The sequence below is a fragment of the Cyclopterus lumpus genome, chromosome 25 (assembly GCF_009769545.1).
Source record: "Cyclopterus lumpus isolate fCycLum1 chromosome 25, fCycLum1.pri, whole genome shotgun sequence".
Taxonomy (NCBI): Eukaryota; Metazoa; Chordata; class Actinopteri; order Perciformes; family Cyclopteridae; genus Cyclopterus; species Cyclopterus lumpus.
In genome coordinates, this window is record NC_046990.1 from 113,519 (window position 1) to 141,460 (window position 27,942).

A 27,942-nucleotide genomic window follows, 5' to 3' on the forward strand; every position below is an offset into this window, starting at 1 on the left:
ACAATGAATGAGGAACAGATGACTCCTGAAGTTGAAAGGAGGAGTCATCCACAGAACCCTCTTCTAGCAACATTTCTCTCCATCTCTGACAGTGGCGGTGCAGCAGCCTTGGTGGCTGAGGAAGTTAGCAGAAGCTAATATAGTAGCAACATTTTCTCTCCATTTCTAAACCACCTCGCCGGGTCCGGTAGCTCACTACAGCCTAGAATTACAGTTCATCATCTCAAATGTATATGCAATATCCAATCTGGCACCCATCCAAATATATATTTAGAATGTTTGTTGAAAGCCCTATACAAATAAAATGGATTATTATTATCATGATTATCCTCTTTGAAGAATCTCAACAGACTGTATGGCCCTTTGTTTAATAAGTAATGCAATTGTATCTTGTACTATTTGTTATATACACAAGACTGGTAGAGGAGAGGTCACCAAATAACTATTTTTTTAAAATTATTATTATTAATAATAATAATAATAATATAGATATATATAAAAGATTGTGTGTTATTGATTTATGCCAGTTGCAGGCCATGTTTACATAGCAAACACCATACTGGAAGCCTCTGTGGCAGCATTAGGCCAATCTACATCCACAAACAGTGAGCACAAGGTAAGAATGCAAAGCAGCGGCCTATCACCTCAGCTGATAAAGCCTGCTGACATCAACCAGAAAAGCGAGGCTACGCAGTTCTCAGGTGACTAATGACCATGACGGTTGCATTACTGAACTATGTGGCGGTCAACCACCAAGGAACATCTACAAAGTAGAGCCTGCATAGTATATACAGCCTGTTTTAAACTAAAAACATTGATCCTTTTACATCCTCCCCCAGCCTGCCAATACAAACGGATATACACTTGTCAGCTGGGGCCTGCAGGGTTCAACGTTATTTGTTTTTTCACTCCAGGCTCCAGAAAAATCAGCTCCAGTTATTTGCTAGATATACACTAGACCGAATTGGCATATTACTTGCCCCAGCAGCATAAAGTGTGTTCGTGAGTGAGAGACAAAGAAGAGGAAAAGAGAGAGAGAGACAAACTGCTGAACCATTTCATTGTCAAATCTATAAAACAGTTGCAAAGGGGGTGGGATCATATTATCAGGACTTTCAAGATAATTGCACTCAAATAAAATTTAAAAAAAACACTTTTCCTACTGGAAAAAAAGTGATGTAATTGTCATTAATTATTTACTGCATTTACTGTGCCAGAACAGCGTTTTTGAATAAATGTGATTAAAACACTATGCATTGATTCAAAACGTAATACAAACTAATACTTATCTTATTCCCACCAGATCAAATTTAAATGAATAAATGCAAATAGATTATTAAAGAATGGAATTGATGTTGTGTTTCACAGAAAGCAGCCTGGCATGTACACTGAAACAGTATATGCCATCAAAATTCAACACGGTAAACATCTGTTTATTGTGTGTAGTTCCTACTTTCCTGAAGACAAAGCGGTAACACTGTTAGAAGCCCCGTTGTCATCGGTATCATGTTTCTCATACAGTTAGTTATGTGGCTCAGCTCCGTCTGCTCTGTACGAAACGCTGCGTCTCGACGAGGCAGCGCGTGTCGTTAGCGTCACGGAGAAGAGAGCCGGCCTCGTGTGTCCACTATCACCTCCAGTCGCCACTCTGGCAAGATATATTTTCTATGCTTTCTTTAATATTCTACGTTCATTTCACCTGTACTCTCCCTCTCCCTCTACCACGAACATAGATCGGCTTTAAGGCTCCCAGTAACTGATTTATTATTGAGGAAAAACTAAAAAGGGGGATTTGTGGGGCCCCACGTTACGTATTCAGCGTAAATGGTAGGCAAGCACTGACGATAGGGGTGAAACTGTCAGGTGTTCCAACATGCAATGCTGTACAGCAGCTCCACAATCTATTGCTTCAACAGTTGTCAACCCCACTGGCAAGGACAGAGAGGAGTTGTGTTAATTGAACAGTATCGGGCAGCTGCTACTTCTCTTTCTATGCAGTAAAGATTCCTTTAAACATCAACCTTGATGTGACTCAGCACACAATAAAACTTACCTGCCAGATAATTTCACAATATCCCAAGGTTATAAACGGTATACCTGATACAATTGTTTATTCTTTGTACAGTGAAGGACACAAAGAGCATAGTCAGATGCCTAGGGCTAGGAAATAAAACTATCATTTCAAGATATTTACATTCAACCAAAAACAAAAGGACACACCAGACCACCTTTATTGTTACTCAATGGCTAAACTTATTGAACATATTTGACACAGCTCGACCTCTAGCGCTACACTCCCGGGCGGCTGTGGCTCAAAAGGTAGAGCGTTTCGTCTACTTATCGGAAGATCGTCTGTTTGATACTGAACCCCTGGCTCTGCCATTGGTGTGTGCGAGTGTGTGCGTCAGTCCTGGTGGGCAGGCGTCACCTTTCATGGCATGAACGTTGACACATTTTGAAAAGCGCTTTGAGCAGTTGGAAGGCTAGAAAGGTGCAATATAGATGCTAGACCATTTCTCTTGTGAGCAACCCAGCCGATTCAATAATATGACATCAAATGGCTTGTCTTTTTTATGTAATGTATGCAGTCTGGTGCTTTTGGTAAATGGACTTTCTAGTCTTTTGACCACTCAAAGCAGTTGTACACTACACCCACCCATCCACACAAGGATGGCACAGCCTTCGGGGAGATATTTGGGGTTAAGTGCCTTGCCCAAAGACACATTGACATGGACTAGAGGAGCCGGCTGACACACTCCACCTTCTGAGCCACAGTCGCCCCCCCTATTTGACTTCTTGTCAAATTAACTTGATCCCAAGTGCTCATTTTGCACACCAATGATCAACCTGGAGAGTTTATTTTCCAAACGAGTAAATGTTCAGTCATGCTATCATTTACCACTTAAAAAAGAAAGTAGACTTTCACCTCTAAAAACACAGATGCCCAATCTCCACTCTGTAGGATGACTGCTGTATCCACCACCTGCTGTGACTCATCACAAAATAAGTCTGTTGTATGCCGATACAGGTTGATATGTTTAATTGGAGATAGGACTCCTCACACCACGACTTTGTGAAGTGGTGTGAGGAGTCCTATCTTCAATTAAACACAAAACCAAAGACATGATAATTGATTTTAGAAAACATGCCCACACACACATGAGGTCGTATCCATTAAGGGTCAGACAGTGGAATGTGTGCAATCCTACAAATATCTTGGGACAATTATTGACCCAAAACTGAATTTTTATGGAAACTGTGAAGCTGTGTGCAAAACGGGGAACCGTTCCTTCTAGACAAAGGTACTTAGTCCCACGGTGTAGAACAAAGTGGTATAAAAACAGCTTTGTCCCAGCAGCCATCACTCAGGTGAACACATAAGAATAATTACAGTGCACTGATTTGTGGCTTTGTGTACTTTGATCATCATGTCCGTCTTGTTGTCAGTGTTGATTGTGTGTTGAGATGAATGCCTCCCTTTCCATTGGAAACCAAGTCTACCTACGTGTACAAATAAAGTAACCTGAACCTAAAAGTAGGTTGTTTAGAATCAGTGGAGCCACACGATGACCTCAGGGTACCCAATGTTTCCAGCAGCCACACTGATTGTGCTCTATATGATTTTCTCATCCCTTATTGTCACTGAATTAATCACACATATGATTCACAAATGTATACATCACTGATCCAATTTGATCTATTTGAAGAATATGCTCATATAGCAGGACAAGTAGATTCAAATATTTAGACATCGGACACTTGGGTAGCCTATTTTGAGGCTAAAGAAGACATAAACATTTATCTAATAAAAGATACCTGCTCTACTCTCTGCACATCAATCACACAATGCTGCAGTTAGAAATTGGAAACAAAATAGACGGCGATGCCAAATGTAGTCTTGGGGTTAGCCTACTGCAGGAACACATCTAAGCCTAACCTGTCACACAAGACGTCCCTTGGCCATTATCGTGCTGGTGTCCTTCCATGAAAACAGACCTCATAATTACACCAGTGCAGCCTGTGGTGGGAATTAGGAATGCTGCCATGTGACTGGTCAGATATGTCTGGATGGCTGGATAATTCCATCGTGCGCATGTTCAGGAAATGAGGAATGTCCAAACCACCTCACGGGGAGCTGATATTGAGAATATACAATAATGCATTGAGGTTTGTTCAAACATGGGCTTCAGTGGTGGAAAAAGAATCCTGGCTGAAATTAGGTTTCAAACCATAATCATTTAAATAAATATGAATGCAAAGGACAGGTCTGCATAACTTCCCTGTAGAACCCTGGTTATGGTATGGCGATGGCCTGGATGCGCCTCTCATAGCCTGGAATCAAGGCAGACAAAGGTCAGCTATTGGCTCCCCGTGGAGTAAAGTGCACCAGGAAGGTGATCAGGGATAAGATATCCTACGTCATCATGATTCATCCTCACCCACCTCTTACATAAGCGCACCAACACTATACAGGCATCAGTTGCCACAGCTTTACCAGCTCTGTCACGTGCTCGTTCCATCCAGATGTGCTCCTGCTGTTACCTGAGCGGACACAGCGCGTTGAGACCGGCACCAACGCATGGACACACATTGCAGCACGAGCAGGTCTGGGAGACCCTACGTTATGTGTACTAAATAAATAAATGTTAACAGACTGCAACGAAATGCAGCGACAGCAATGTCAAAGTGAAGCATAGCGGTGTGTTGCTCAGCCCCGACTCCCGTCACTGCTTGTACCGGTGAGTGGAGGCGACCCGGCTCAGTGGACAGGTCACATGGCCGGACTCGAGATCCACCAGACTGTCTGGAGGCAGTTCCCTCTGGGGTTCGGGTAAGCTAGCTAGCGTCCGTTGCAGGCAGACAGTAGCTATAGTTATTCAACATGAGCTGCCCAGAGAGGAGAGCTCGGCTAGTGGCACACTGCAGGTTAGCCCGACAACAACACCGTGAGCACACATTGGAGGCGGTTTGCGCAACTGTTTGCCAAATAGCGTCGCTGTCAGGCAGCCCATCCCTCTTCGTTAGCCACCGCTAGCCTCTCGTAGCTCCGGGGACAACGTCACGCCAAGCTCGGTCCAAAACACCGGACCGTTTCTACGTGACCTTGCTTATAACACAAGGCAGGCGCCTCGTGAAATACCAGTCGGTTCCATTTCCACATTGACAGAAATAATAACCCAATTCGGGATGGACAGAGTCCATACTACGACGTTTAGCTAGCTACACACTAGTTATGCTGTAATTAACGTCACTAGGAAACGCTTCCTGCCGCAAACCGACATGCATTTTGTGGAAGGAGCCTTCAGGAAATATACACTTCGCTATTGTTAAACTTAACATGTACTTAAATTCCGTGAGGCTTTCCGACATCTTGTTCTGCTAATGTATTAATATATCCCGACGGTTCCACGGAGCCAGCGTGTTATTGAAGGGAGTCTCCCTTATCCAACAACCAAGACTACTACAACTTCTACATCTCAGTGGGAAGCCAGGACGCTCTCCTCGTATGCACCGGCCTAACCTGGAGCTGACAGCTAGCTAAGCTAGCGCCTCGGAGGGGAATCGAGCCCGTTGCTCTCCGGTCTTACCTCGCTTGACTGCCTCGTCATACGACAGGAATCCGATCCTCGACTCTTTGGCCCCCATGCTCCCCTCATCTCATTGCGACGTGGAGAAATGAACGCCGTGCGCTGAGTTGATCGACATAGTGTGTCGCCTTATCCGTTTATTGTGGGTTCCTGGCGAGGTGTGTGTGTGGTGAACGGCTGAATGTTTTCAGCGACGCCTCCATTCTGTCACGTGACCTGGCTCCACAGGTCAGTGGATCAGCTCCTCCTTGTAAACAGACTCAGCATGGCGGACAGCGATACTTCAGGAAGTGCTTCCCCTCTTTCTCGCCAATTACTAAATATGCATTTGACTCATAATGCGCTGTCACGCCAGGCTGTCAAATACATGCGCGTATCTGTAATGTTTAGGTTGTTAAGGAGCGCGAGTGGCGCCACCTTGTGGCTGTCCTGCGGAATGACGCTAGTTTACACCTGTGCGTCCACCACAGCGGCCTCTAGCGGCACCGTGGTATAGGGTGGCACGTAAACCAGGAACAAGCACCGGAACTCGGTAAGTGTGTCGTGTTTTCAATATATGTTTTTTATTTATTAGTTTACAACAACCACGTAATGTATCTCTCTACTGGTTTCCCTTCTGTCGTTTACGGTGAGGGTACATTCTAAATACATATATATATATATATATATATATATATATATATATATACATATATACATATACACACTCATGTGTACAGAATGAACAACATAACCGACATTCAATGCGTATTCTGTACACATGAGTGTACGTCTGTCCATCCTGCTAGAGGGATCCTCCTCTGTGAACATGTCGTTTGTGTACAAATTGTAAAGCCCTCTGAGGCTAATTTTGTCATTTGTGATTTTGGGCTATACTAAATATATTGAAATGAATATATACATGTAAATGTTGTCTCTTTAAAGTGCTCTGGCGTGGACGATACAGCGCACGCGCAACACCGCAATTAAGAGTGCGCAACTGGCACGGAGATGGGACACCACGTGCTGCTGTACTGGCCGAATATTATCGGTGAGAAGCATTTGCTAACAATTTGAAGGACTTGTGTTTGGATCGCGTACGGGACTGTCACGGCAGGGGATACCGGGGAAATCCCCGGTTGGCCGACGGGGTTGGGCTGGTCCAATACCGGCCCACCTCCATCACCAACCGGCCGACTATGCTTCACAGAACACATAAATACTACTCTAAAGTCAATAATCACTAACTCTCCTACTCTACATGCATCACTCGCTCGCAGACTTTTGTGTTATTACACACTGTTTTAAGCCATACATTAATACAGAGAGTAGACTTGCATGTACTTAAGTACAACTTCAGTGTGTGCCATTGAAAGTAAAGCACAGCCATAAAATTAAGACTTTTAAACTTAAATCATGTGACGTATTTTGACCCGCTCTTAGTCTTGACTCTCCCCCGAGACCTGTTGCCATGGGGGAACCTACCAGGATCACTGAGCCACTCACACTCCTCCACCACGTTAAGGTGGCGGTTCACGGAGGAGAACATTCAGTAATTGAGTCCACTAAGCCAACAAGTCAAAATGGCCCTCCTCCGATGGGAAGCACCCCCTGCTGTGCTGAGTTCTGACCGTGGGGCTTATGTGGTTTGTCTCTTTCAGGGTACGTTAGGATGGGCCTTGTGATTGCTGCATGGGCTTCCCGCGAGACACCAGCACTCTTTGTCCCTCTTTACTCAACCCACATGGCCCTGGATGGTAAAGGCTTGTCCACCAGCTTCATGCTGCTTTATTTATGCACCAGGACATCCCAGTAGACAACCTGCTTATTGTACAGTAAATGCAAAAATAGAACCACAGGGTTAACATAAATCATGCCTGCCTTTCATTTAGTTGTGCATTGGGACACTGGTCATCATAAGTGATGCTATTAATTACACCTGTGCTTTACCTGCAATGACAACTTAACAAATAAACAAACAGACATTTTGACATAGGAAAATAAACATTAATCACAGCCACATACCATGTAGGTCTCTGGTGCTGTGCATGCTGACTCAGTGGCAGGTCTGTCCATAGCAGTCCATGAAAGTGAAAATGGTCTTTATAGACCACCAAGTTGCTTCTTATTATATCACAACCTGATTGTCCATCTGATTGATGAAAGGTGTTATTGATGACACAAGTGTAGAGCAGAGTCTACGGTTTTGCATGTAGGTGTCCTGTTTTAAAACCAGGAGGAAACGTAGCCGAGCGTGCAGGACGTGAACGTTGTGTCTGCAACATGTGACGATGTCTTCTGTGCAGGAGTGGACGGCTGGATGGCCCGCAGGCTGGGCCAGACCTCCAGGTTTGGAGCCTGGCTGGACGTAGTGGTGGACAACCTGGGCAGAGGCATGCTGTGGAGTCTGCTGTTTGAGGTCCGCTGGCTGCAGAGCACTCAACACAAACACACATAGTGACGCGCACATGCACACCAAGTGCTCACATTAGGCTGGGAGCTTCCTACATGATTATCATAGAAGGAATATCTCTCTTTGATTTACAGTAGCTACACAGGACCTGATTGCAATCAGCTGGTACAAAGGAGCCCAGTATGTGCAGGGAAATTAATCCTTATTAATCCTCACTACTGTTCTGCTTACTGTTTACTGTACTCAAAATGGTGTGACATGTTTCTATGTACCCTCTCACAGTGGGGTTGGCTGGTGTCGGCTGTGGAGTGGTGTGTGTTTGTGTGTAACCACAATGCCCGAGGCGACCGCTGGAAGAACAGTTTCACCAGCAGCCCTGGGTTCATCCGAGCCGTCATGGCAAACGGTAACAAGTCAGCGTCACTGGGCATCACGTTTGTGTCGATAAAATGTCCACGAGCTGGTTTGAACTTGAGCTGTGTATCTGGTGCCGTCAGGGTTTCGGACACCTCTCGGCACATGGGTGGTGAGCGGGCTGCACGGCCTCCCCCTGTGGCTCTACGGGTGCCGGTGGGGATTCCTGACCCACTGGCTGCATCTGCCTCCCTGGATCCAGGCTCTGGGGACCCTGCTGCTGGCTGCGGGCCGCCTGCTGGCTCTGTCAGCGGAGGTAGAAATAACCTTTGATCTGCGTAAACACCATGGTTATGTTGCAATATTTGCTGCTCAAATTTCATATTTAATAATGCTATCTCTGCAGATGTGGTGTATGTGGACACACATCAAACACCTCACCAATGACGAGCAGGAGGAGAAGAAGAACTGAAAGCCACTCAGCAGAGTCAGCTGGAAGAATGCTGATGTCATTGCAGCACCTTTTATATGAACGCTGGCCTCAGGTCACAGAGGGCGTCACCCCAAGAAAAACTGATTTAAAAACAGACTGCTGCCAGGCAGTCTGAGTGTCAGCAGTCAAGTTAGAAATAGGAAAATGCCTGCACTAAACAATTTCTCTTTGTGATAAGAGTATTTGTGATCGCTGTCATTTACTTTATGAAATTACACCAGCCACGAAGATGGAATGCAGTGGGGGTCCTACGCGTACAGCTTTCCACTGGTCTGTTACTCGGTCATCTCTGAAGGTGTGGTCGGGCTCTGCAGCAGTCCATCTGAAGGGCTAGGGGAGACCCAGCTCAGTCCATTCTTTCTCTCTTCACTTTATAACCTGCCATTCCAATGGACGGCGACGTCACCGGACAAGCACATACTTACATCATCTGTGAGGTCAGAACATAATGTGTGGGCAGAGAAGCCTAAATGTATCCTGAACTGTGACATCAGGGAAAACGACAGGCTACATAATGTGGTTCTGAAACGTGAAAGTTGGTTACAGGTCTACCAAGCAGAGAATCTTTTAATATAAGGTTGTCAAAGTTTGACTGTGATGTTTTTATTTATTTGTTTTATTCCAGAACAAGGGGAGGCAGAATATTGGGAAATGCACTCTGTGTAGCCCTAACTAACAATATAGTTGCTTTCACATTTGGGTTGGGCTCTCGTGAGCAGTGATCAGTCTCTGTTCAGGGATCAAACTATTGTCATTACTGTCTGCGAGTGATGGAAGGTTATTCTGTGTCCCAATAGACTCTGCCCTCCCCCTATTTCCCTGCCTGACAGGGTTAGGGTACAACAAAAACAACAATTGTTGGTCTATTTTTAGAATAGCGCAAAGAAAGCATTCAAAATATACATATTTAGGCTTTGTTTAATTGACTGTGTAGAATTCTCCTAAATTCACATTAGATAAAGCCTCATTTGCATATTTAAACATATTTCAGAAAACTTGTGTTCATGCAAGTAATAAATTAGTTTCATGGTGATATAAATCAGGTCATATTTATTTACCCTGTTCACCTGAAGTGTCTTGCCAAATGTTTGGAATTTAATTTTGAGAGGACAGCATATTTATTGGTAGTTTTTTCCTCTCCGAGCCCGTACATACACCACCTGTCTAGCTCCGTCTACATTCAGAGGAGGTTGTTCATGGACCCTCAGGAATACACGCAGCGTACCATCAACTGCTCTGGTACATCTATAACATTTGTTTGGCCAAGTGTCGTTGAACTGGGGCGTTGAAAGGTGCGAACACAATGGAAAGATGCACGTTGCTTTTGTGATCAATGATATACATTTTAATGTTTTTGTAGCCAACAGTGAAGCAGTAACAGGACAACAGTGAAACATCCACTCATCACATTTGGTGTCAGTCCTCTGAAGAGCTTATTGAACGTCTTACCCAGCAAGCCCACGCCCTCTGACCCCCCAGCACTGACACGATGGCATTCCCTTGCAGACATCAGTAGATCACCATGAAGACCAGTAGGTATCGTCTCAAACACGTCTCCTACATTCCACCGGACTGCTTGTTTCTCAGCGTTCGTGATTAAAAGGTAAAACACTTTAACACAAAACAAAATCACATTTCTGGATCCAGTTTGTTTTCTTCCCGTTGGCCAAATGGAGAATGTGACGGCGACATATGATATATTGACAGTTAAGCTGGAGTAAATGCTTCGTGTTCAAATCGGTGAAAAAGAGCCTTTTCTCTTCCTTCCACGCTCGGCACAAAGATGCAGAAATCAGACATGGTAGCCCTAATGGACCAGAATGCAATGCAACAGGTCGACGTGTGACCTTGGATTAAAAGCAGAACAAAATGAACCCATGATGATGTCTCCATTCTGGTTTGTGGGGATTGTTCACGTCGATGGACCAGAAGATATGTTGACCTTTAATCACAAGCCAAGCTGTTCTGGTAAATCTAATCCGTCATCCGAGTCTGGAACCTTCTGGAAGTACCGACTGCAGGTAACATTAATGTCCACGCATGTTGAGGCCGAAGCACCGAGAGTGTAGCTGAGCGTCCTTTTAAGGGGGAGCCAAGGCTGGACCTCCTCAGCTAGAGCCACTCACATCGCTGCTAGAGGGAGACGTCCGAGAGCACTGAAGCAACAGCAAGGCAAAGCTCCCTTTCTTCATTCCCAGAGGAACAAACAAGGAAACCGGTGGGCGACTTAACGAAGGCAACACATTTTCAAGAATGCTGCAGACATTAATGCCTAAATTCATTTTAACGCCGGACAACATTTCCCGTCAGAAGTAATCTCATCGTTTTTTTCTTTGAGGAGCCACGTCACGCTCAATTCATCCATGACGACTCTGATTATTCACTCTGCACGACTCAGGTCCCCCAAATGAAGAGAACATTGATTTCTAACTTACCTGTGATGGTATTTAGCCATGCAAATAGTATGTGTTTCTCTTTTGCCAAGGTTTAGACAAGCCCAGACCATGGTTCTGAACACTAAGCTACAACAGTTTCACCCTTCTAAATACTGTGTGGTTTTCACCTCTACAGGCCCAACTTGGTAACTTGTAAACTTTTGGTCAAGTGATCCGATCGTTTCAAAGTGCTACATTTAGACAAGCACCTGTGTGTGAAGCATCTGCCGGCAAAGACTCGTCGTCGTGGACAACAAACTGAGAAACAAACGGATGCTACTGGTTGTGTTCAGGGTGATCTCTCCCAGTGGTTCAATGTGATGAAAGACCAGCACGAGTTAAGCTCTATAACAAAACTACGGATGGGATTCTGGACATAAATGGTCGGGCTGATGGAAAAACATGGTCCAGCAGCCAAATATCTGGGACTGGGCACTAATGGGATATTTGACAGGAGAGGAAAGGCCAGATGCACCGGTCAACAGGCTGGCAACACATGCACACACATGCGCACCCACACAAATATACAACATTGGTCCCCAGTGTGGTGCCCATCTGGGTAGAATAGTTTATTTAGCACTTAAGAGTACGGGTCCGTCTACAGACAGATAACTGCAAGCTGGTGTAAGGCTGGTAATCATCAGTGGAGCACTTGGGCACCCAGAGTCTGTCTGTGTCTATCAACACACTCTCTCGTACGTGAAGCCACACCTCAACATTACCAAAGGGAGGCTCCAGAGGTCAGAAAAGCATAGACACAGGGCTACGTCCACATACTCTTTTGCATATAAACTGTTGGCTTTTTAATTATTGTCGGTACTAAGCTGGAAACGGATAAAAAAAGAGATGAAATATATATTGAAAACAAGACCTGTGAAGCCGGTTGTGTGTGTGTGTGTCACAATATACCCACACATTCAACTTGTTGTAATCTCTCTCCCAACAAGCAGCTCAAAACAGGAGTTCTCTTAGGGTCCACTTTCATTTCTTTGCAGAGATAAAAAAACAAAACAAAAAAAACAAGTGTACAATCTGCTGTATTATTTTACTGTACAAGTGTCAAAAATATCTGACATTTTCCTTCTGATCCATCAAGAGATGATGGGTTCAAAGTTTTTCACAGATGACGTTAGGGGTCCAGTTACCGTCGAGTCCGTAGCCCTGGAGAAACATGGTTTGTATCTGTGACACGGCTCACGCCATTCAGACCTACACTGGTTCAAATACAAAAGCAAAACCAAAAGAAATCTCCTCTGATTCCAAAAACAAAATGGCGAGCGAGAGAAGAGGAGAGATCATTTGTTGCTTGGGGGTTGTTCCCCCTCCTCGCTCAGTCATGTGTCCTCTTTCTCTCAGAGAAATGCAACAGTCCGCTCTGTGGGGTGAAGCTGCATCTAGTCTGGAGCTGCATCTCGTGGTTTTAAATGTGGATGAGGTTTGATAACGGTGTCTCTACTGTGTGTATGTCAGTGTGTTCTGGCATCTGCAAGGACTGTGAAGCCAACTCAAATCGCCGGTGATGCTTGAATTTACTGTGCATTTCTAATAACTGTGTGACATTTGGGCTTAGTACGTTTCCTCACCAGGCTTAGCCCACGTGTCCCTTCCCCCTCTCTTCCCTCATAAAATCAGCCGAGACAGGGGCGGATGGGGCCTAGGCTCTGAGCCAATAGGAAAGCTTGTACCACCTCCTGGGTCTGCTGGGGCGTAGTGTTGACATCCTCCAGGGCATCCGCCACGGCAAACTGCCGGTCCCTCAGTCGGTTCCAGTTGGAGAGCACGTTGTGGTATTCAAACACCTTCTCGTAGTTTCCCACCGAGTTGTAGAGCTTGATCAGGCCTCGGTAGTCGTACTCCAGCCCACTGTAACCCTCTCCAAACAGCTTCTTACCTGTGAGGACGCAAGAAACATCATCATTCTAGAGCGCTTATTTGATCAAAATGTTTTGTCAACTTTCTGATAATCTAGAAGTTGCAATCAAGCAGCAAACTCCCAAACGAAGCACACGGAAATGCAAAGAAATGGCAGTTCCCCAAATGGCCACTTGAGGCTGGCTCTAGTCTAAAAGACCCCCCATGTTAAAGTGGCTAACTTTTCAGCACGTTAATAAGTATACAACTCATCCGTTTAAATTAAATTGAGGCTCAAAGTTAAGCATAATTGGAGGGCAATTCCATGTCATGAACTAACTATTAAAACCTACATAGACTGGGAATTTTGTAGTTGGCTTCCAGTAGCAGAGTTGAAATGCTGACCCCCATTTGGTTGGAGCATGCATTACACATTGCACTTTAAGTCCAGTTTTTGTAAAACATTTTATTATTTAACTTGCCAAATGTTTAGGAGTGATTGAAAGCTGCTGATGGTGCAACGTGGGCTATTCAGCCCTGGGCTGAAGCATCAGAGGCTAGTGTCAACTAGAGAGAAGCAGATCAAGTCTGGTAACGGGAAGAAAAACATTAGAGAGCTATCCAGCTATGCATGAGCTTAACCCAGGCTTGCTTTTCACGAGGGTAAATCACCATGGTAACCGGTGGTGAATGGCTAACCGGCTCCAGAGTTCCCTTCATAGGATCGGAAATGACATGTTCCTAGCCTGCCTATTCAGCAGCTCCCTGGGGAACAACCAGTGTATTGTTTCTACAGTGGAGGGAGGAAGTAAGAACTGAAATGACCCAGAATTCAACCACCCCAACCCTGAGTCTGACCGATAGCGATGGAGCGCAGGTAGAGCCTCTCTGCGTCTTCATACTGATTCATGTCGTAGTTGTAGAGGGAGGCCAGGTGACCCACAGACAGGGCCACCTCGTAGTCCTCGTGGCCCAGAAGCTGCTCCTTGATCTGGATGGCTTTGATGTGCATCTCCTCGGCCTCCTGGTTACACAAACACACAAAAGATAGAGATATGGATCAAGGGGAAAAAAGAAAGAGTTTGCTTCTTGTGCAATTTCAGCTGATGTTGTTGACAACAGAGCAGCAGAGGCTGGACTACATGTGCACTTGGTCTTGTGAAAGAAGGTAAGAGCAGAAGAGCTGCAAGTAAGGGAGCTTTGTTGGTGCTATATAATTCACCTGGCTCCAAATCAGCCAATAGCTAAATTCATCTAAAATATCGAGATTTGAACCAGAATCATCAACAACGCACACGCACACTCACACGCACACACACACACACATCTTAATCTCCATCCACCTTGAACTTCCTCATGGACTGGTAGAGTCGTCCTAGGTTGCCATAGTGTTTGGCGGTCTGGACGTTGAACTCTCCGAAGGCCTTCTTTGCCAGCTGCAGTGAGGAGAGGTGAAGATCGTGAGCCTCCTGAAGAAGGCGCTCTTCTGTCTCCTTATTGTGGCAGTCAATGGCGATTTCCTCCAGAATAAGAGCTGAGGGAAATAAAGGATAATGAAGCACATATTAGTGAATAGTAGAGCCAAAGCAGTCATTTTGTTTACCATTTACATTTCATGATTTACCTTCTTAATCCCTTAAAGAGCAACATATATATATATATATATATATATATATATATATATATATACATACATATATACGTATATATATATATATATATACATATATATATACATATATTTATATATATGTATATATATACGTATATATATATATATATATACATACATATATATATATATATATGTGTGTGTATATATACGTGTGTATATATACATATGTGTATGTATAAATATTTGTGTGTGTGTGTATATATATATAAAAACTATTAAGCAATTGCTCAAACATTCATATTAAACGCACACCTGTTGCACTGATTGACAGAAGCGCTATTAAAGAGTTAAACGCATGAACTAATTTGGACTGCACATATGAACTGCCTTCGCGATCCACCACGGCCTCGAATACACACAACTTATGTAGAAAGACCAGAGAGCAGGTGTAGCGGGGAGTCAGGAGACTAATAACGGGGTTCTCTCTCTCCTGACCCGGCACTGTCTATACCGGTCTCAGTCTTCAGTCCAAAAGTATAAATGGATTGAAAAACAGATATGTGTAATAGATGTATTTATATAAAAGAAATTGGCTTCATTCCATATTTTTGGGCGTTTAGCTTTTCAAAAACAACGATCACACAAAAGTAGGCCCTATTCACGGGGCGGTCTATCAGAAATCTAAGAGCGCCATGCAATTACATTTATATAACCACAGTGACAAAAACATATTTTCCCCATTTCTTAAGGGTGATGAAATCATAAAATATGACGCAGACAGTCAAAGGTTCATCTGAAATTGTCAATAGAAGCTTGCAATGTGAAACTAAAACACGCCCTACACTGAACACAGTCTGCACGCTGACTGACAGCTGCTGCTGTTCATGACCAGGGCCCCGTTCCTCGGACCTGGCTAACCGAGTTAGCCGGATTATTTTCAGGATAAGATTACATAAATCAGGCTTTTCGGTTCCACGAAACAAGTTTGTCAAAATCACCATAGCAACACATCCATAAAGTGGAACCTGCTCCAGTGCAGGCTAACTTAAGTTAGCTGGATAAACTGGCAGCTCCCTTCCTCAGAGATCCCATTGATGAAGAAGCGATATCAGTTAGATTAACGTTTCATAGGGAGTACCATCAATTCTGCCCAGAAGGAATCATTTATTACAGACCTTCTGGAGCCATAAAATCTCCCTCTGGCCCAAACGAGGCAGATGTTGTCAATCAAAAGGCTTTACCCATGTAGTGTACAATACCCATGGACTGTACAATACTCATGTAGTGTACAATACCATACTCATGGACTGTACAATACTCATGGACTGTACAATACTCATGTAGTGTACAATACCCATGGACTGTACAATACTCATGTAGTGTACAATACTCATGTAGTGTACAATACTCATGGACTGTACAATACTCATGGACTGTACAATACTCATGGACTGTACAATACTCATGTAGTGTACAATACTCATGGACTGTACAATACTCATGTAGTGTACAATACTCATGGACTGTACAATACTCATGGACTGTACAATACTCATGGACTGTACAATACTCATGTAGTGTACAATACTCATGTAGTGTACAATACCATACTCATGGACTGTACAATACTCATGGACTGTACAATACTCATGTAGTGTACAATACTCATGGACTGTACAATACCACTCATGTAGTGTACAATACTCATGTAGTGTACAATACCCATGGGCTGTACAATACTCATGGACTGTACAATACCACTCATGTAGTGTACAATACTCATGTAGTGTACAATACTCATGGACTGTACAATACTCATGTAGTGTACAATACTCATGGACTGTACAATACTCATGTAGTGTACAATACTCATGGACTGTACAATACTCATGGACTGTACAATACTCATGTAGTGTACAATACTCATGGACTGTACAATACTCATGTACAATACTCATGTAGTGTACAATACCATACTCATGGACTGTACAATACTCATGGACTGTACAATACTCATGTAGTGTACAATACTCATGGACTGTACAATACCACTCATGTAGTGTACAATACTCATGTAGTGTACAATACCCATGGACTGTACAATACCCATGTAGTGTACAATACTCATGTAGTGTACAATACCATACTCATGGACTGTACAATACTCATGGACTGTACAATACTCATGTAGTGTACAATACTCATGGACTGTACAATACTCATGGACTGTACAATACTCATGTAGTGTACAATACCCATGGACTGTACAATACCCATGTAGTGTACAATACTCATGTAGTGTACAATACCATACTCATGGACTGTACAATACTCATGTAGTGTACAATACTCATGGACTGTACAATACCATACTCATGGACTGTACAATACTCATGTAGTGTACAATACCATACTCATGGACTGTACAATACTCATGGACTGTACAATACTCATGTAGTGTACAATACTCATGGACTGTACAATACTCATGTAGTGTACAATACCATACTCATGGACTGTACAATACTCATGGACTGTACAATACTCATGTAGTGTACAATACTCATGGACTGTACAATACTCATGTAGTGTACAATACTCATGGACTGTACAATACTCATGTAGTGTACAATACCATACTCATGGACTGTACAATACTCATGGACTGTACAATACTCATGTAGTGTACAATACTCATGTAGTGTACAATACCATACTCATGGACTGTACAATACTCATGGACTGTACAATACTCATGTAGTGTACAATACTCATGGACTGTACAATACTCATGTAGTGTACAATACCATACTCATGGACTGTACAATACTCATGGACTGTACAATACTCATGTAGTGTACAATACTCATGGACTGTACAATACTCATGTAGTGTACAATACCATACTCATGGACTGTACAATACTCATGGACTGTACAATACTCATGTAGTGTACAATACTCATGGACTGTACAATACTCATGTAGTGTACAATACCATACTCATGGACTGTACAATACTCATGGACTGTACAATACTCATGTAGTGTACAATACCATACTCATGGACTGTACAATACTCATGGACTGTACAATACTCATGTAGTGTACAATACTCATGGACTGTACAATACTCATGTAGTGTACAATACCATACTCATGGACTGTACAATACTCATGGACTGTACAATACTATACTCATGGACTGTACAATACTCATGGACTGTACAATACTCATGTAGTGTACAATACTCATGGACTGTACAATACTCATGTAGTGTACAATACCATACTCATGGACTGTACAATACTCATGGACTGTACAATACTCATGTAGTGTACAATACTCATGGACTGTACAATACTCATGTAGTGTACAATACCATACTCATGGACTGTACAATACTCATGGACTGTACAATACTCATGTAGTGTACAATACTCATGGACTGTACAATACTCATGGACTGTACAATACTCATGTAGTGTACAATACTCATGGACTGTACAATACTCATGTAGTGTACAATACTCATGTAGTGTACAATACCATACTCATGGACTGTACAATACTCATGGACTGTACAATACTCATGTAGTGTACAATACTCATGGACTGTACAATACTCATGTAGTGTACAATACCATACTCATGGACTGTACAATACTCATGGACTGTACAATACTCATGGACTGTACAATACTCATGTAGTGTACAATACTCATGGACTGTACAATACTCATGTAGTATACAATACCATACTCATGGACTGTACAATACTCATGGACTGTACAATACTCATGTAGTGTACAATACCACTCATGGACTGTACAATACTCATGGACTGTACAATACTCATGGACTGTACAATACTCATGTAGTGTACAATACTCATGTAGTGTACAATACCATACTCATGGACTGTACAATACTCATGGACTGTACAATACTCATGTAGTGTACAATACTCATGTAGTGTACAATACCATACTCATGGACTGTACAATACTCATGGACTGTACAATACTCATGGACTGTACAATACTCATGTAGTGTACAATACTCATGGACTGTACAATACTCATGTAGTATACAATACCATACTCATGGACTGTACAATACTCATGGACTGTACAATACTCATGTAGTGTACAATACCACTCATGGACTGTACAATACTCATGGACTGTACAATACTCATGTAGGGTACAATATTCATGGACTGTACAATATTCATGGACTGTACAATACTCATGTAGTGTACAATACCACTCATGGACTGTACAATACTCATGGACTGTACAATACTCATGTAGTGTACAATATTCATGGACTGTACAATACTCATGTAGTGTACAATACCACTCATGTAGTGTACAATACCCATGTGGTGTTAGATCCATGATTATGGTCTGGAATTCCTCAAATACGTTCATGATCATCTCCTTCTCGTCTTCCTTTGAGTTTATTTGCCTTTGTGCTGTTAGTAAATCAAGTTTCAGTGATCAACGCTTCAACCTTTTGAAGTAGGACGGGCACGCTGAACTATCCTGAGTACTGAAGTCTGGTTCAACTATCCTGATTACTGAAGTCTGGTTCAACTATCCTGATTACTGAAGTCTGGTTCAACTATCCTGAGTACTGAAGTCTGATTCAACTATCCTGATTACTGAAGTCTGGTTCAACTATCCTGATTACTGAAGTCTGGTTCAACTATCCTGATTACTGAAGTCTGGTTCAACTATCCTGATTACTGAAGTCCCTAACCCCGTACGAGACATAGGGCCCTGGTGATATGAGCAGATACTTGTATGCTAAGTGGACATTAATTGTTGTGTGTTATTAATACATTTCCAATACTGAATACACACACTTGCATAAAAGGAAGGAATATTTGTCCACTTCCATGTATTCCCAATAAGAATATTAAATACTTGACCAATCTCCATTTCAGGTACATTTTGAACAGATAAAGATGAACTGCAACTAACGTATGCTAAACTATGGATAATGATGCGATTAATTTTCAATATAATATTTAACTCCTGAGGGACATTCCATGATCGTGGTTTAAAGATGGACGCCTGCCTGATGTTCCCCACTGTACCCTCCACACAGTGGGCAGAAACCCAGTGTTTGACTCTACCTTTGACTCTCTTGGAGGAGGCCAGCAGCAGATGGTCCTCAGGCAGAATATGAGTTATGATGTCTATGGCACGTTCCGCATGGAATCTGAGGGACAAACAGCAGCTGAACCAAACATTTCATGAAACTTAAGACGTGACTGGAATCTGTATTCTATTCAGGACAAACACTTCCAAGAAAGTCAAGTGTTTCCCATGAGGAAAGTTGTTTTGACAGTCACATCGGGGTCAATATGTAATCAGGGACTTGGTATGAAAGAGTGTCACTGAATCAGTTCAAACACACAGAGAAATACTATTGACATCATCTGTCGCTGTGTCTAAGAGGAAAATATTGCTTTTCTAATATTTGAAAATGGCCCACGTCCAGAGCGTGCAGCCACATCACATAACTCCCAGTACAGGGAGACACAGTATGAGTCATGTTCTTGTGCTACATCTAGTTCAGAGTTAGTAAGAGTCACTGTACTCACAGAGCGTTGTCAAATTTCCCAGAGCTATACTGGTGCACATACGAGGAGTAGGCCAGGTCTTCATGGGCTGTGGCAACGTGGATGTTCTTCCCCCCGAACACAGACTGTCGGATGTCCAACGCTGTCTGGCATTTGTACAGAAAGAAAGAATTTTTCATTATACATCGAAAAAAAAGGCATTAAAAAAAAATGAATCGACTAAAGACATTTAAGTCGACTAGGAAGGGACCAGCTCACTACTCACCTGGTAAATAGCAACGGATTGGCAAATGTTGTCTACATTTAATAAGTAAAATCCATAATCTAGCAGCGTATCGGAGTACTTTGGATGCTTGTGTCCAAAATGTTCTCTGTGGGACACAAAAACATGACATCAGAACTCATGATGAGAAAAAGAATAAGAATAGTGTTGAGTCTGCAGAAGGCACGGCAGGTTACCTCGCTAGAAACACGGCATGTTTGATCAGCTGCTCTGCTTTTCTGAACTCCCTCTTGACCACGCAGGCCTGCAGCAGAAAAGACCAGACATGTCTTTACAACATTGCTGTCCAAGACACTGCCCCCCCACCCATAATAACTCAATAATATCTTGGAATATAAAAGAACATAGTTAACCTTGGAGGCTTGCCGGAGGACATCAACCACTACTTTGACAGGCAGCCCTGGACTAATTTCCTTCATCGCCTCTATACACCACCGGTAAGCCTGGAAACAGCAGGTAAAAGATACGGGTTCCACACTGAAGCCATGTCACTCACACTTGATCATTCAATTGATGGAAGTTGGAAGCACTTGCTCTTACAGTGGTCCACACATACAGGTGATATCTTTTTCCCAGTCACCAGTGGTCAGACATACCTCGTCATAGTGGCTTTTGGCGAAGAGCAAGGCACAAAGCTCGCCGTACAGCGCTGCCTTGTTGGCCAGGTGGCCATGTTTGGCTAGTTTGTCCATGTAAGACTGAGCGAGCTTGAAGGTCTCCTCCCCCAGGTGGTACTTACAGTTGCCATTGCGGACATGAAGCAGCCTGTGCACACGACAGAGGGAAACTTAGGAACTGGATGTCAACATAAATTCAAACACTTTTGAGGAGCCGCGCGCAATAGCTGTGTATTATAACACAATATATACAATTCTTTACACTAAAATAACGACATTTGAAACACACATACACACACACACACACACGCAGTGGAGGAGAGATGGCAGACGTGAAGGAACCTGCTATGCCATCATATCTTAAGGAGCTTGTAGTACCATATTGCCCCACTAGAGAGCTGATCACTAAATGCGGGGCTACTTGTGGTTCCTAGAGTCCTAAAAAGTAGGATGGGAGCCAGAGCCTTCAGTTATCAAGCTCCTCTTTTATGGAACCAGCTTCCACTTTCAGTCCGGGAGGCAGACACAGTCACCTCATTTAAGAATAGACTTAAGACTTTCCTCTTTAATAGTGCTTATAGTTAGGGCTGAATCAGGTTTGCCCTGGTCCAGCCCCTTGATATGCTGTTATAGGCTTATAGGCTGCTGGGGGATGTTTTAGGATACACTGAGCACCTCTCTCCTCTTCTCTCTCTCCTTATGGATACATTTACATCTCTCCATTGCACCTTATTAACTCTGCTTCCTCCCCGGAGTCGTTGTGACTTCACGTCTCATAGGGTCCATTGGACCTGGAGGTGTCTGATGCTGGTGAGCCGGCCTCCCATTGGCCCTGCTGATGCCCCGCCCCCCCCTCCTCTCTACCTCCTTCTGTTTCATGGATTGGAGTTCCATTCATACATTGTCATATTCATGTAATGTGTTTATGTAACTTTGTAAATGACCTCCGATGTGAGGTCAAAGGTCAGGGATGTCGTATGTGTACAGATTGTAAAGCCCTCTGAGGACAATTTGTAATTTGTGATATTGGGCTATACAAAATAAACTGAATTGAAATTGAATGTCGGGATTACTGGGTGTTGAAAAGCTTAATGAACCCAAACGTACATCCCGAGTCTCGGGTGAGAACATTTCTGGTAGATATAAACAGACACGAGATGTCAGAGCTTTGGAGACTGACCTGACGCAGCATTCCACGGCCCGGAAGCAGTGTAGGACCTCACTGTGCAGCGTGCACAGTTGCAGGCACGACAGAAACACTTTCTCTGCATCTCCATACCAGCCTGCGTCCGACAAGAAGCCCCCTACAATCAAGAGACATCAGATTAATCCCACCGCCTCCAAAGCGGAAGGGAAATAGATTCAGCATCACATGTGGTCACTGGTGTCTAAAATAAATGCTCAATATTAAAAGTATTATTTGAAATGCTCTATGAAAATACACTTTACAGTGCAAACTATGTGGGGAAGCAACACATCTTCAGAGAAACTCATTTCTAGAGCTGGATCACCAAACACACATCTTGTGTATCCTTTAGATGAGAACAGAGCACTAAAAGATGTCCCACTGCCTCGTCTTCTGGAGACTACAGTCTCATTTTGAAATCATCCAACCCAGACAGAAAGGATCAAAGATATATATATATATATATATATATATATATATATATATATATATATATATATATATATATATATATATATATGCCGTCACTTTAAAAAAAATATATATATTTTTTTATTTTCTTTCTTTCTAAAAACACACAAAAAAAGTATAACTTTCCTATTCTGGAAAAAGATTTCATGAAATAGTGTGTTCAGAATAAAACACAAGAGATGTTTGGCTTCCCTCCGTGCTCATCTTGTGTGTGTGTGTGTGTGTGACTGACATACTTCTGACCAGTAACACCCTAACCCCTGCTCGGTGCAGATCTAATGACCGCCACTGTGTGAGACACTGGAGCAGATCCCCTTCCCAAACCATTACCAAGCACGAAGCCAAACTGGACGGCCTTCTCTTTGACGTGGGCGTCAGACTCTGCGATGTAGGAGCAGCGGCGGCTGAAGGAGTTTGCCAGAACAGAGGCCACTTTCACACCGTGGTCCATTAGCGCTTGAAAGCAGTGGTGCAGGAGGTGTCTGCAGTGGATAAGACCAAAGAATGGGCCGTGTCAGTGGAAGGCATAACTATAAAAGGTCATGATTAATGTGTTGCTTGTTACCTTTAAGCCGCCACTTAGAAAAGAAACAAATCAGTAGTGTGAACAGACGGCACAAACATCTGGCGGATCAGTGAATAACAATGAGGACAGCTGGTTGAAAGCAAGAACCCACAGCACAGATTACACTGTGAAAAGAGCATCAATAATGTACCTTAACCTGAAGGGTCACCTTGTTGTGCACAGGGCGTTACATATTACCACGCTCCTATAGCAGTGTTACATCCGTCTACCTTCACCAACCCTTTTTCCTGCACACTGAATGGCAGCACAGTGTGATATGGACCTGAAAATGGCACTCCATGAGTTCGATAAAAACAGCCAAGCTAAAGTAGGTCAGTTGAGGGATGGACTGGGAGAATAAAACACCAGAAAGCCCAAGTGGTCAAAAGTCCAGTTCTGGATGATTAATGTCTCAGAACATATTCTTCCAAAAGAATAAGCTAAACATACTGGGGATGCAAATAACAATTGTTTTCATTATCATCAAGTAATGAGCTGATTTTTCCCTCGATAATCATTCAGTCTATAAAATGAAAATAGTGAAACATTACAATTTCCAAATAAGAGTCCAAAAGCTAAAAGTCATCCAGTTTAACATCATATAAGACAAGGAAAAGCATAGAATCCTGACATTTAAAATTTGTTTATTTGTGTTTGCTTTGCTTTGTTTGTGAATTGACTGACAGCGTTCCTGGGTTATACCACCAGAAAGTGGTGTGTGATAGTCGTGATTTCTTTGTTCTTTCTTGTTTTAGTTTTTTTTAAAAAGGAAAATATCATGACAAACAGAAACGTTGCATGTACACAGACCTCTGACCAGCATATACCCATGATGCATCAGAGGCCCTTTGATTTAAGTTTGATTTAGATTGTTCTGACAAATGGCTACTACAATATATGTTTGGGAACAGTGGTTTTGGTAAGGTCCATCCATGAGGTGAACGATATCAAACAGTACCCACTCTTTAATAAATACAGCTATCCGTGTGTCTTGTTAGGACGATGGCTGAGTGAGGATGGTGCCAGCTTGGTCCCATAATATTCTTACCTTTTGTCTGAAGCCCGCAGTACTTTAGCAAACACCTCCAGCTCACAGAACTCCCCCCCCAGCTGGCAGAGCCGGCCCTGCTGGTAAAGCTGAGACAGACGGAGAGGAGACAATTATACATACGTCAACTCCTCCATCAGGAGCCCAGTGGTGAGTCGACAGTTAACTGAGTAGTTGCATGTGAGGTGGAGAGGTACAGAATGTCCCGTCTGAAAACTCTTCTCAGGTGTCTCAGGTGACAAAGAGGCGGTTAAAAATGACATGCATCCGTAATGCTATGACAGGAAAGTTGTAAACACCAAGATATTATCGGGATATCGAGAGTTTCAATTAGTTCCACCGTGGCTGTGTGCCAATGTAAATGACAACGCCTTCAGTAATTGTTTCATCCTGATGTGCGTTTGCGTCTAAAAGGCAGCGGCGAGGAGTCGGGTCCCGGTGATCGGCACAGCCGGACGTTATGGGGCGTCTTTAAATGTCTGCTACAACGCGGTTCTCGTCTTTCTCACAACGCTGTCCCTGTTGTAGCCGACCGGTTCGTTTGCATCTCCGCACCGTTCTGCTGACCTTAGCACATGTTGCCAAGCAGAACTCACAACTTCACTGACCCACAAGCCGCTAGTTCAACACAAATACACATGTTCAAACCCTGGAAACGAGGTAGCATGTTTGTTTTTTTGTGTGTAAGATTACGTTTATAATGTGTTTTTCATGGAAATATATTCTGTATTGGACTCTAAATGCATTTCTTTATGAAATAAATGTAAGACCATATTTCACATATTTGTACTGTTCAAGAAATGCATGTAAAACTACAGAAATCAGTAGACAAAGGTTTTTTTCTTAAAATTGCAGGTACATTTAGCATGGTATGCTTTTAAAGGGTCATTTATAGTATTTGTACAGGTGGACTTCTGATAAAGACTGACTGCTGCTCCTCAATATCCTGGACAGACTTTGAATATTTCCCACCAAAATACCCACATCCACATATTTCAATATAGAGCGTAAGAGTTCTATCGTAATAAAGTGTTTTGCTTTGCTGGCCAGCGTAATCCTTTTGATTCAGTTGTTTTAATTCGGGTGTACACAGAGACCCGACTACGGTACTGTGGTTGTGTCTAGCTGGAAGAGACCATCCGGCAGTTCTTGGACAAGGACACGGCCTTGGACCCGAGATTGAAGACAGAAGTGTCAGATGCAGCGTGGAGCAGACGAGAGGAACTGCGAGTGGGTCTCATGACGTTGGTAATCTTTTACTACTCTTCCATTGGAGATCAAGGTCTAAAACTCCCACCATCTATTGAATATAGGGCAAAGGTGAAATTACCCCAGGCCCCGCAGATGGAACCTTGGAGAGACACCGGGTGACTGTGGTGACGACTTATCGACTGGAGACAGTACAGCTGCAGTCATCTGGCAATCCCAAGGTTCCAAGTAAAGTTCAGTCTTTTATACATTTTTATTTATTGACATTCTGGGGACTAATTTGTCATGTCTTAAAACCAGTTTGAGTAGAAAACGGTACATTCAGGGCATTCTTTTGTTCTTTAATGAAACCACCCAAAGACTAAGCTGGACGGTACTTATACTGTAATGTATTGGTAGACAATACGTGTGTTTTACAATGGTTTAATGTATTACCAATGATATATATATTATAGTAAGTCAATTAATTTTGACTGTGAAACCTGATCTGTATTTTTACTGTTTACTACATGGCATTTTGTGGAGCGGTCACAAAGAAAGTATCTTTGGAGAGCCTTTGTTGTGGTTTGTACTTTAGCTAGAGAAGAAGCCGGTGTGATGCTGAGAGGAACTAGTTCATTCAAGGCCTCTGATGGAAAACATCTTCATTTGCTTTTCCTCTCACTACCTACATGTTACCAACGTTAGAGGATAGCGCCATCAGACAGTACCAATGGGAGTAGAAACAAAAAGGTTGTTCATGTCACTTTGTTTGCTGCAGGTCCTCGACAAACCTGTCCCAGGAATAAATGATGTGTATCTAGGCATGTCCATCCGACCCCAGCGGCCTGGAAACGTTTTAAATGAGCATAACAGTAGAAGATCCATATCTGATTATGGATGGAAAGCAGCACCGTTGAGACCTCTTACTTCAATGTGGCATTTAATGAAACGTGGGGAACAAATATTCACGTTTTCAAAGTAACAATATATTGTTGTGTTGTGTTAGTTGTCTGCCTCATAATGACACGTGACTGCTCGTCTTGACATCAAAGGAAGCGGCTCGAAGCGGACCAGCACACGGGTCGTCCACAGGACGTCGGTGCCACAAGTCACGGACCGTGTACGGAGTCAGCAGCGAGCAGCTAGCGGGGACGAGCCGACGCCGTTCACGGCTTCACCGTCAACGGACGTCCCGAGACACGGACGCACACCAGCGGGCTCGAGCTTTAGTCAAATGGACGGCGATGTCAGCGGACGGTTACCGAGCGTAGACAACCGAACCACCGCGACGTGAGCCGACAGCTAGCGGAGCGTTAGCGCGGTCTAGCTAACGCTAGCGGCGGTGACTCGCGGCTGTCAGGCAACGCCTCGCCCGCTCGGGCCTCACCTTGTAATACACATCGAACTGGATGTTTTCCGGGAGCGAGCGGATGTCCCTTCTCGAGCGGCTGTAGTTGTCCACCACGGCCGAGATCGCGGTGTTGTACAGTGTTTCTGGGATCCATTCGAGCTCCACCGCAGCCATGTTGTTTCCCCTCTCCAGTAAAGTAACGCCAGCAGCTACAGCCCTCCCCGACTCTCCCTACAGTCGCTACCTCACCGCGATGAAAGCTCTTCCTCAGCGCGTCCTCGTACACCATTTGCTTCGGGGCAAGGCCACGTGGAGGTGTGCTGTCGCCAATTTACCGACACGATTCTAAACCCACTGTTTCAGCTCCATCTTTCTCCTTCATCTCCAGTTATTCGTCAACCCGACAGCAGTTCCGTTCCCCCGTCCCGACGCAACGATCCACGGGCGCTGACGCAGTGACGTAATCGTACCATCGCTGCGATGTAGCCGACCATGCTGAAGAGGAGACAGATATACACATCCAGACACAACGAACACACAACGAACACACACATCCACACACAACGAACCACACATCCACACACAACGAACACACACTGCGGTCATGTGAGCCGACATCCGCGGATACTCGGTCAAGTGATCCGCCGCTTGAAATGTAATGCACCTCTATTCCTGGTGTTACGGTACGGAGGCTTGTATGGACCAAAAGCACGGAGATAGACCCTTAATTAAGCAATGTTTTGTCCAATTTGATATAACAAGTCAAAAACAACATTAATTTGAACATTATATTAAATAATATTTTAATAACATGAAGTTACACTACTGTACGGTTTTTAATTGAAAGTCAGCTCCAATTCAGTGATTATATTCATCATTTCACAATATTTTGCTGTGTCGATAAAG

The 27,942-nt window shown here is 43.4% G+C and overlaps 3 protein-coding genes across 17 annotated transcripts in view; 1 reads left to right on the forward strand and 2 right to left on the reverse strand.

Moving 5' to 3' along the window:
- Nucleotides 1–5,878, reverse strand: part of usp32 (ubiquitin specific peptidase 32) — a 50,554-nt gene extending 44,676 nt beyond the window's left edge. For 6 of the 9 annotated variants that reach the window (XM_034528678.1, XM_034528677.1, XM_034528674.1 and 3 more), the window contains exon 1: nucleotides 5,589–5,877. In XM_034528678.1, the coding sequence (XP_034384569.1) occupies nucleotides 5,589–5,646 (58 nt within the window). In that variant the 5' untranslated portion in view covers nucleotides 5,647–5,877. Of the gene's footprint in view, nucleotides 1–5,588 lie in introns of all 9 variants that reach the window. The other 3 variants (XM_034528672.1, XM_034528673.1, XM_034528670.1) reach the window with 1 other exon arrangement.
- A 111-nt stretch (nucleotides 5,879–5,989) lies between these two features.
- On the forward strand, nucleotides 5,990–11,722 carry si:ch1073-145m9.1. 4 transcript variants are annotated; one of them, XR_004609082.1, is made up of 8 exons: nucleotides 5,990–6,120; nucleotides 6,513–6,618; nucleotides 7,229–7,324; nucleotides 7,874–7,986; nucleotides 8,263–8,386; nucleotides 8,478–8,650; nucleotides 8,741–9,264; nucleotides 10,188–11,722. XR_004609082.1 is itself a non-coding variant. In XM_034528683.1 (7 exons), exons 2-7 carry the CDS (start codon nucleotides 6,579–6,581, stop codon nucleotides 8,804–8,806), a joined length of 612 nt encoding a protein of 203 aa, XP_034384574.1. In that variant the 5' UTR covers nucleotides 5,990–6,120; nucleotides 6,513–6,578; the 3' UTR covers nucleotides 8,807–9,866. The 4 variants fall into 4 exon arrangements, 3 of the variants coding, with proteins under 3 accessions (XP_034384574.1, XP_034384577.1, XP_034384576.1); XM_034528683.1 differs by lacking the exon at nucleotides 10,188–11,722 and having other exon boundaries at nucleotides 8,741–9,866; XM_034528685.1 differs by lacking the exons at nucleotides 5,990–6,120; nucleotides 10,188–11,722 and adding an exon at nucleotides 6,134–6,216 and having other exon boundaries at nucleotides 8,741–9,866.
- Nucleotides 11,723–11,805: 83 nt separating this feature from the next.
- appbp2 (amyloid beta precursor protein (cytoplasmic tail) binding protein 2) lies at nucleotides 11,806–27,713 on the reverse strand. 4 transcript variants are annotated; one of them, XM_034528680.1, is made up of 13 exons: nucleotides 27,073–27,709; nucleotides 24,495–24,583; nucleotides 23,212–23,363; nucleotides 22,405–22,528; nucleotides 21,204–21,372; nucleotides 20,961–21,050; nucleotides 20,784–20,851; nucleotides 20,590–20,695; nucleotides 20,346–20,470; nucleotides 19,875–19,960; nucleotides 14,457–14,647; nucleotides 13,972–14,137; nucleotides 11,806–13,153 (listed from the first exon to the last, which is right to left on the reverse strand). In XM_034528680.1, the coding sequence occupies exons 1-13, from the start codon at nucleotides 27,208–27,210 to the stop codon at nucleotides 12,891–12,893; spliced, it is 1,767 nt and encodes a 588-aa protein (XP_034384571.1). In that variant the 5' UTR covers nucleotides 27,211–27,709; the 3' UTR covers nucleotides 11,806–12,890. The 4 variants fall into 4 exon arrangements, with proteins under 4 accessions (XP_034384571.1, XP_034384572.1, XP_034384570.1 ...); XM_034528681.1 differs by having other exon boundaries at nucleotides 12,037–13,153; nucleotides 19,875–19,978; nucleotides 27,507–27,713; XM_034528679.1 differs by having other exon boundaries at nucleotides 12,037–13,153; nucleotides 19,875–19,978; nucleotides 27,073–27,711.
- Nucleotides 27,714–27,942: the final 229 nt, after the last annotated feature.

Bases quoted from the DNA above. Each gene is read 5' to 3' on its own strand.
- si:ch1073-145m9.1 (XM_034528683.1), top strand. From the start codon at position 6,579: ATGGGACACCACGTGCTGCTGTACTGGCCGAATATTATCG. The intron at 8,387-8,477 runs GTAACAAGTCAG...TGGTGCCGTCAG, and splicing joins CCGAGCCGTCATGGCAAACG to GGTTTCGGACACCTCTCGGC. The intron at 8,651-8,740 runs GTAGAAATAACC...CTATCTCTGCAG, and splicing joins TGCTGGCTCTGTCAGCGGAG to ATGTGGTGTATGTGGACACA.
- appbp2 (XM_034528679.1), bottom strand. From the start codon at position 27,210: ATGGCTGCGGTGGAGCTCGAATGGATCCCAGAAACACTGTACAACACC. The intron at 24,584-27,072 runs GTGAGGCCCGAG...CGTCTGTCTCAG, and splicing joins AGTTCGATGTGTATTACAAG to CTTTACCAGCAGGGCCGGCT. The intron at 20,471-20,589 runs GTGAGTAGTGAG...TACAAATGCCAG, and splicing joins AATCCGTTGCTATTTACCAG to ACAGCGTTGGACATCCGACA.